The sequence below is a fragment of the Falco naumanni genome, chromosome 5, assembly GCF_017639655.2.
Source record: "Falco naumanni isolate bFalNau1 chromosome 5, bFalNau1.pat, whole genome shotgun sequence".
Taxonomy (NCBI): domain Eukaryota; kingdom Metazoa; phylum Chordata; class Aves; order Falconiformes; family Falconidae; genus Falco; species Falco naumanni.
The window spans coordinates 36,468,866-36,477,316 of NC_054058.1; the positions used below are offsets into that span (position 1 = coordinate 36,468,866).

General features: G+C 57.6%; 1 protein-coding gene across 1 annotated transcript; it reads right to left on the bottom strand.

Annotated features, from left to right (window-relative positions):
• Positions 1–792: 792 nt before the first annotated feature.
• On the bottom strand, positions 793–5,786 carry CHADL (chondroadherin like). The gene is made up of 5 exons (XM_040595759.1): positions 5,687–5,786; positions 4,447–4,617; positions 2,701–4,362; positions 1,842–2,008; positions 793–1,506 (listed from the first exon to the last, which is right to left on the bottom strand). The coding sequence occupies exons 2-5, from the start codon at positions 4,603–4,605 to the stop codon at positions 1,287–1,289; spliced, it is 2,208 nt and encodes a 735-aa protein (XP_040451693.1). The 5' UTR covers positions 4,606–4,617; positions 5,687–5,786; the 3' UTR covers positions 793–1,286.
• Positions 5,787–8,451: the final 2,665 nt, after the last annotated feature.

The window sequence follows — 8,451 nt, forward strand, 5'->3', positions numbered from 1 at the left end:
TTCACAGGGGAGAGCTCATGGTGCCAAAATAGTTCCTGCTTTGCACAGTGGTTTAAGACAAAAAAAAGAAAAATGCTGGCAAGCTGTCTGTCTAGGAAACACAGGGTAGAGACTCGGAGTAATTAACACAGTCTTCCTCTTTTTTTCCTGTCTAAAGGCAAACAGCCTTTAGCCAGAGAGGGAAGAAAGGACCATGGGGGAGCAATGAAACACAAGTGGAAAAAGTGTGGAGCGTCTGTGTCAAACTAGGCCCGAGAGCAGTGCCATCTCTGCCCGTGCTGCGATGGGGTGAGCGTGGTGGGGGTGGGGGGTGATTTTTATCGAAGGCTTCCCTGCCCACCTGCCCGTGGCTGCTTGCCTGTCCTGGCAGCTCTGCCTACCACCAGCTTGTCACAGATACCTTAACGTGGGAGGTTCTCAGTTTCATGGCAAAGCCATCACATTTCTCTTTTTTTTTTTTTTTTTTTTTTTTTCTTCCCCTCTCTCTTGGGCTGCCACCTTTTCCCAGCCTTGTCAAACGCTGGGGCTTGTAGGGCCACCTGTCTTTATGGGATGATAATTTCCAAATGCCTTTTTGCTGTAAAAAGCAGCACAAATGTTCCATGCCCTGCATGGTAGTTTAATGGCTGGAAGTGTTTATCTTTTAAATCCTTCTCAATTTCAACAAACTTCTGACTTTAAAATAGGGAATAGGGGAACAGGTTGAGCACACCGCTTATGATATGGGATCACTTAGGGGATCTGTGATCCCATTCCACCGATCGGACCACTGATCACATTTTGCAGGAAATTAGAAAGGTTTTGATCTGCTCATGTTTTAATTCTGAGGAGCTGCTAGGAATTCAGGCAGTGTTTTCACTGCTGCTCTAAGATTTGAGCCAGTGCATGATGTTGCACTGGTGCTGTTTGCAGTCCTGCTCAGGGTTCTTCAATGGTTTCTGAAGGTGTAAAAGCACAGCGCTCTTAAAAACAAAAACAAACGTGGATTCCAGCTTTTCCACATGGCTGGAAGGAGCCTTGGGAAGAAAAAGCAAGCATTTGGCTTTGTTGTTTGAGTCATCAAAGCATGCTGCAAACACTACAGAAGCTTTTTTGCACCAGTTCTTTCCAGGGTAACATTCCTTTGCATCCTGCAAAAACAAACCCTGCCTCTTTGGCAAATTGGCATCGCTTCGGTGGCACCAGGCTCTCCTTTACACCTCATGCAATATCCATGTTGCTGTGGTGGGGACAAGTCTAGAAAAATTGCTCTCACCAGACTGCATGTTGTGTCCCACGTACATTTCCTAAGCTCTGTTCTTCTTGAAGCCTCTGGCTGGTGATTTTCCCGATCTCTTTTTCTTGCTGGGCTTGCTTGCAGCCTTGTCAGGACTGGCTCCCCCAGCCTTGCCTTGGCCCCAGCCAGGGCAGGTTTGGAAAGTGGTGGAAAACTTCACCTTCAGCCCCTGGGCTTCTGCAGGGGACCCACAGGTGGCCCCTACACGGAGGTTGAGTTTGTCGATCCACCTGGAAATGCAGCAGGAGATCAGGGAAAGGAACAGGACAGAACAAAGGGAGAAGTGAAACTCCATGTCTGTGGGTGGGCGTGAGGCACTTCGAAGCCAGGCCAGGTTGCTCAGGGTCTCACCTGGGTGACCCCTGAATATCTGCCCACCCCAGCTTGTGGCTGCTTTCCCTACGCCAGGAAAGCCCAGGCTACTTCCACCCCTGACACAGGAGCATGCTCCACCTCACCACCATGGGAGAAGGCCCATAACGGCCAGCGTGCCACAGGCTTGTGCCTCCGGTGTGGCAGGGTCCAGCTGTCCCCTGGCACTGTACCCCCACCCTGCAGCACTCACCTGCGCAGGGGAAGGAGCTGGCAGTCGCAGTGGAAAGGCACATTCCTCAAGTTGAGGATCTCCAGTCCCGTGAAGTTGTGCATGTCAGGGATGTTGCTCATTTTGTTGCTCTCCAGGTAGAGGCTTCTGATCTTGGGACCAAGGCCAGCAAAGGCACCGGCGGAAATCTGCAATGAAGGCAGAGTGAGTCAGGGTGGGGGTCCCGATGGGAGAAAATCTCTGTCCCTGCACTGCTAACCAGCCTGGGGGGCTGAGAGCCTGTCCTGAACCTGGCAACCCTGTGAAAGACCCGTTTTAAACAGCAGGGACTGTTAATTAACTTAGTTTCAGTCACATTCTGGGACTCGCTGGACCCCGTTTGATCTTCTTAGAAAGGCGGCGACCTGCAGAAGGCCTTGAGCGTGATCCCTGGGCACTGTTAAGACACAGTCCTTACGAGAGCACTGCTAATACCACTTTCTTGAAAGGATGCAGATGCTCAGGGTAATATCAGTGGAAAGTCCTGCAGGACAGCCCATAATAATAAAAGGAGCAGAAATCTGGCCAGGGCTGGAGAAAGGAGGTGGTTTGGAGGACGGTCTGGACCCCACTGAAACTGGGCATCTTTAAGGACTGGAGGGAGTAAACCTGTCCCAGGGGAGCTGGGTGCAAAGTTGGAGGAAGGCAATGCTCCAGCCAAGCCTGAAGAAGCCTCTCATCCCAGCCAGGCTACGGAGTATCTCCTGAAGCCTCTGGAGTTTGGGGACATCTGCTTGGATGCCCCTATAGGGGCCACCAGCCCTGGGCAGTGGAACAAAATGGGACCTGTGGCTGTGCCCTGCAGTGCCTCTGCCCCTTGGAGATTCCCAACCACACGCACCTGCTCCAGGCCCATGTTGTCCAGGTAGAGATGCTGCAGGCTGGAGGCCACCGGCAGGAAGACGCCATCCCCCAGCTGCTTGATGGGGTTTTGGGACAGCTTCAGCTCGCTCAGGGTGGGCAAGCCCCGCAGGGCTGCTGTAGGCACCTCTACCAGGTGGTTTCCTTCCAGGTGCAGCTTCTCCAGCACCTTGGTGGGAGCCAGGGCAGCGGGGGCGATGTGTCCGATGGCATTCCCAGCAAGGTAGAGCCAGCGCAGCCCCCCTGCCCCAGTCAGGTCACCCTCTGCCAGCTCCCCAATGGCATTGTGCTGCAGGCGGAGGGAGATGAGGTTGGGTAGGAGCTGGAAGGCGCCCGCGGGCAGGCTGGTGAAGGCATTGTGGTCCAGGTCAAGGTAGGCAAGTCGCGGGGCCCCCTCGAAGGCAGTGGCCACCAAGGTGGAGAGGCGGTTGTTGGCGAGGTAGAGGTAGACCAAGCTCTGCAGCCCCCGCAGTGCCCCAGGGCGCAGTGCCTCAATGCCACAGCTCTGCAGGTGGAGGGACACCAGCTCCTTCAGGCCAGGGAAGGCGCCCGGTGGCACCGTCCCGAAGGCGTTTCGGCGCAGGTCGAGGAGGCGGGTGTCCCTGGGGAAGCCCCGGGGGATCTCCTGCAGGTCCCTGTTCTCACAGGACCCGTGATGGAACTCGGGGGAGCAGGTGCACCCCTGGGGGCACTGCCCGCTGCCGGCTGCCCTTGGCTGCTCCAGCGGCACGGCAGAGCTGGGGGGCGGCTGGGGGCGGCCGCATCTCATCTCGGGGGGCCTCAGGGAGTCGAGGGGCCGGCCGCGGAGCGCAGGGGGTGCGGCGCAGGCCCCCTCCGCCTGCACCCGTGACCTCGCCAGCCAGTCACGGAAGGGGCGCAGGAGGCAGGAACAGAGCAGGGGGTTCCCAGCCAGGCTGAGCCTCACCAGCCCCCCAGCCCCGGCCAGGGGTGGCAGCCCCTGCAGCTGGTTTTCACGGAGGTCCAGCGTGCGCAGCTGGGGGCTGCGGGCAAAGGCGTCAGGTGCCACGTCCTGGAGGGAGGCATGGTCCAGGAAGAGGTGCTGCAGGGAGGCCATGGCCAGGGCCTCCTCGGCCACATAGGTGATGGGATTGTGGCCCAGGTCCAGCCGGGTAGCCCCATCCAGCCTGGCCAGGGCCTCTCCAGGCAGCGCCTGCAGCTCGTTGTGGTCCAGGCTCAGCCTGCGCAGGGCGGGCAGGGCCGCGAAGGCCTCGCTGCCCAGCACATGGAGGGTGTTGTGGGACAGCCGGAGCCATCTGAGGACCTGCAGACCCTGGAAGACCATGTCCGGGAGATAGACCAAGGCATTTGCCCTGAGGTCAAGGACAATGAGGGACCCTAGATGGCCAAAAGCACCTGGCTGGATCTCCTCGATGCGGTTCCCCTCCAGGATGAGCTGCTGGAGTGAGGACAGTCCATCCAGGGATTCCTGGTAGAGGACTGCTATGCCGTTGGAGGCCAGGTTGAGGTAGACCAGCCTCCCCAGCCCCCGGAAAGCTCCTTCCTCCAGCCTCTCCACCTTGCAACGCTGCAGATCCAAGTGTGTGAGGTACGGAGTGGCAAGGAAGGCTCCTGCTGGGATGACCATGAAACTGTTGCCTCGAAGGTTTAGTTTTTTGGTGAACTGTCAGTCACACAAAACACCGAGTTACCCTAGGGTTGCCATCCCCACCTCCTTCCCCTGTCCCCTGCCCGTCCCCTTGCCCACCTGTGGGATGGTGGTGGGGATGGTCGTCAGGCTCCCGTTGAGGCAGAGGACGTGGGCATGGAGGTTGTCACAGACACAGGGCGCAGGGCAGCGGGCAGCAGCCATCCACTCCAGTGCCAGAGCTGCCAGCAGCAGGAGGAGCCCCCAGGACAGCCTCATGGCAGAGGGCACCTGCAGCCAGGGAGAGAGCAACGGGTCCAGGAGAGGGGCCAGGCTCCCATGTGTCCCCCGGCAGCATCACCTACTGGCACTGGGTGCCGGGGGGCGATGCTGTAACCTAGTGGGGCAGTTCTCACCATCTCTTCCTCATTTAGAATTAAAAGTGAATATTACAGGTAGCAGGTGTCCACTTGGAAACAGCTTTTACCTGGGTTAACTAAACTCCCTGAGGGACATTTGGGAGCACCTACAAGGGGCTTGGCAGGAGCATGGGGTCATTCGTGGGGAACTGTGCTGGAGCAGACAGACAGATACACACATACCCCCACCCCCCCCACCCCCCTCCCTTTTCTTCTTTGTATACCACGAGCATAAAATCGTTGTGATCTGTACAAGATCTCAATATTCCTCCTACAATCGAGGCATGTTTTTTTGTAAGGTGAGCAAGTATAGCCACCCAGGGGATGTAATCATGCTGGCTTCCTGAGCTGCCACCTTTCATCCAATTGGAAATGTCCCATCTCCACCACCTCCTGCCTCGCATCCTGCATGCTCCTTACTTCCCCCTAACAAGCTATTCAAAGTAGGTTTTTTGTTGTTTTTTTTTTTTTACTAGATCTCCACAGTTTAGCAGCAGGAAGGACAGGTTGATTTTGGCCAGGCAGGAGTGAGCCCCTGGGGCGGAGGTGCCAGAGAGGGGCCACGGCTGCGGCAAGCACAGAGGGGCTGGTGAGGCTGCAGACATGGCCGATACACCTCCCCGCAAGCTCTGGAGAGCAGCACCGGTGGGGGCTGCAAGGCTCAAACCCACAGAGCCACCACGGTGCCCATTCCCATGCCCACCATAGCTCATCACCACCCGGGGTCCCATGCCCCCAGTCTGCCCTCCTGCTGCCACTACGGCCAGCCCTGCCTCAGCCCCCACATGCATTGGGGTAACCCCTCACTCCTGCAAAGCCACCAGTGAGTGCCACCAACACAACGTCCCCAGCTCAGCCCCCACCCCACCCTGAGCCTGGGCACTGCCATGTGCTGGGCATCATCCCACCACCCCCTCCCACGCATCTGGGGGGTCACACACCTGTGGGCTGGGGTACCTGGACCTCAAGAAGCGGCAAAGAAAGAGAGGAAAGCGGCCCCCCCCACCCCGTCCAGCGGCTGCCGAGCTCCTGCGCCGGTGTTTGCTCTCCTTGCAGAAGCAAGAGCTGAATGGGCCCCGTTGTGTTGCTTTCCCAGCAGCACAGAGCCAGAAACGCAGGAGGAGGAGAAGGGGCGGGGGGGGGAAGGAAGGGTAAGCCACCCCTGGAGAGAGGGCAGTGACCCAGACATCGCCTCCCCCTCGCCTTGCAGGGGGCTGGGAGCACCGGCACTGGAGAGCCAAAGCCTGGCATGTCACAGCACCAGCCCGGCCAGAGCCCATGTGGGATTTGCACTCACGGTTTCCTGGGCTCCGTCTTTCCTTCCCTGGCTCTGTAAGTCACTGGAGCTATGGAGGCGCAGGGCAGAAAGGTGACATCCAGCCAAAATCGCAACGGTGGCAGTAAGCCTGAGCAAAAGGGGCTGTGCCACCTTTATAGCTCGCCGTCCTTCTCATTTTGCTTCTCTGCTTGTTTTGAAGAGGCCAGGGGTAGCAGTGCCTGTATGAAACATTTGCTTGCAGAAGGACATGGAGGCCTTCATGTTTGTTCCCAACTCTGTTAACAGTTTCCCTTTTTTGGCTCAGCATTTTACTCTCCCAGGGAACAAGAGCAGATTTGCAGCGTAACAAAAACTTGGGAGATTTGATATGGATGTCTCTCACCCCTTCAAGCCCTTCCCCTATTCTGCAATCTCAACTGTCAGGAACATCCCATCCCATCCCAGTGCCACCTGTGGGCAATGGACATGCTGGCTGGGGTCTGTGAGCCTCCCTGGCCACTGCCTTGGGCTCCTCTGTCCCTGCAGCCTCCCGGGGTGCTCGTTGCTCCCGTGGCACAGGGTGACAGCCCCACCGCGCCGATGCAATCAGCAGCTCAGAGGCACCAGCTCCCACACTCGTCTCCCCTCTGCTGTGCGGGGAGGACCGTCGGGGAGCTGGGTCTAGAGAGGGTGACTCTGCCTCGGGCTGGCAGGACTCACGCTGAGGAGCTCGCTGCCTGCACCGGAGCACCAAGACCTGTTTGCAGGGTCACGGCTGGCCTCGGGGAGGGCCAGGGCCAGGTGCCCATTTCACGTTACAGCCACACTCTGGCCAGCGCTCACACTCTGTCTGGCGGTCCTCACCCTACCCCTGCCGCATGCCACCAGCATGACCGGCCCTCGTGCCCCCGGAGCTACTGCACCCACTGCCCCAGTGCCAGCCTGTGCTTACTGCGCACCGCTGTCCCCGTGCCACCACTAAGACGACCTTGCAGCACCGCCTCTTCCCCGTGCTGGAGGCCTGCTTCCTCCCAGACCTGCTGGATATCGCTGCCCTCGGCCTAAGGGGCAGGGGGGTGGAGCAGCTCCGGCCAGGTGCTTGCAGGGGTCTGAGCTGCAACCTCCTCTGCCCCACTGCTGGCTGCTCCTCATCTCAGCGGCAACCCCACGCGCAGCTGACTGGAACCACCGCAGCCACCCCCACCCCAACTCTGGCCACTGTCCAGCCTGCTGGGCTCCCCCTGCCTGACACCCCCCCCCCCCCCCCAACACCCCCCCATCTTCCCCAGCCAGGAGCCCCCACCTCTGCCTGGCCAACCACATGGGTAGCAACACCTCCCTGCTGGTGGCCTGGGTGACTGCGGGGATGTGCCCCTTCCCCAGCCTCCCCCCGGCTCTGACAGCTGGTTCATTTGCCCAGCAATGACCTTGCCAGCTTTAGCTTCTACTGAGGCTGCAGGCAGGCAGCCAGTCTTCGCTCATTCTGATGCTGTATGGGACATGAAGGCAGCACCCTGGAACTTACACTTGGTGGGGTTTAACCCACCTCTGCCAGGCCAGATACTTTAGCTTTCCATTAAAGAAAATGTTTTGTGTTTGCCTGCAAGGAGCCCTATCCCATTACTACAGGGTTTCACTGTTCACAGATGCACTCAGAACTGCTCCATGCAGACAGAGCTCTGCACCACCACTGCCTTGTCAGACCGATGAAGCTCAAATGAAAATACTTCTGACAACAGCAGTGCTTTTGGGGTGGGACAGTTGCCCAAGACAGCCTGAAGTAGCACTAGAGTGACCCCATGTTCCTCCAGGACGCTGCTAGGAAACACTGTCTGGGAGCAGCTTCTAATGGAAACCAGAGCTAGCAATCCCCACTTTTTTTTCCCCCTCTAATCCTGAGGCATAAGCCAACTCTAAGGGACTTCCAAGTCCATGTCCTACCTAGAGACAAATCTATCTTCCACCCTCACAATAACCCTTTTTCCTGTAGGCATCTAGTCTTAACACTGAATACCAGCAAAATCCCATTTCTAAATACTTTTTGCTTTTGAAAAACTCAGGGACCAACATCTCACACTCATTCAGCTACTATGGCTTGGTTACTCAAAGCAGGCTCTCCCTACATCCTGGCCCACAGGCCTCTGTGCAAGCAGCAGCATCGCTCTGACCTTTGCAGGCTCCTTTGGACAGCCTCACACCCCCAACACGCTTTATGGGACCCTTGGCTTTGTCTCTGCATCGCATTTTTCTCCGTGACCCTCCTCCAGGGCAAAGGGACATGAAGAGCAACAACAGGCAAGGGAGCTTCAAGGAAAGCTACACTAGGTTCGAGGCTTACAGAAAACACAGATTCTTTTATGGCTGTTTTGTCCTCAAACTCGTAGCAAAACTTAATAGATCGGCTTTTGCAACAGAGAGCTGAAGGAACATAACGGGACGAGGCAAAGG

What these genes read in the sequence shown, in the direction of transcription:
- CHADL (XM_040595759.1), bottom strand. Translation starts at nt 4,605, where the DNA reads ATGAGGCTGTCCTGGGGGCTCCTCCTGCTGCTGGCAGCTCTGGCACTG. An exon ending in TCCCCACCACCATCCCACAG is followed by an intron (nt 4,363 to 4,446) that starts GTGGGCAAGGGG and finishes TGTGACTGACAG; the next exon opens with TTCACCAAAAAACTAAACCT. An exon ending in ACAACATGGGCCTGGAGCAG is followed by an intron (nt 2,009 to 2,700) that starts GTGCGTGTGGTT and finishes CCTTCATTGCAG; the next exon opens with ATTTCCGCCGGTGCCTTTGC.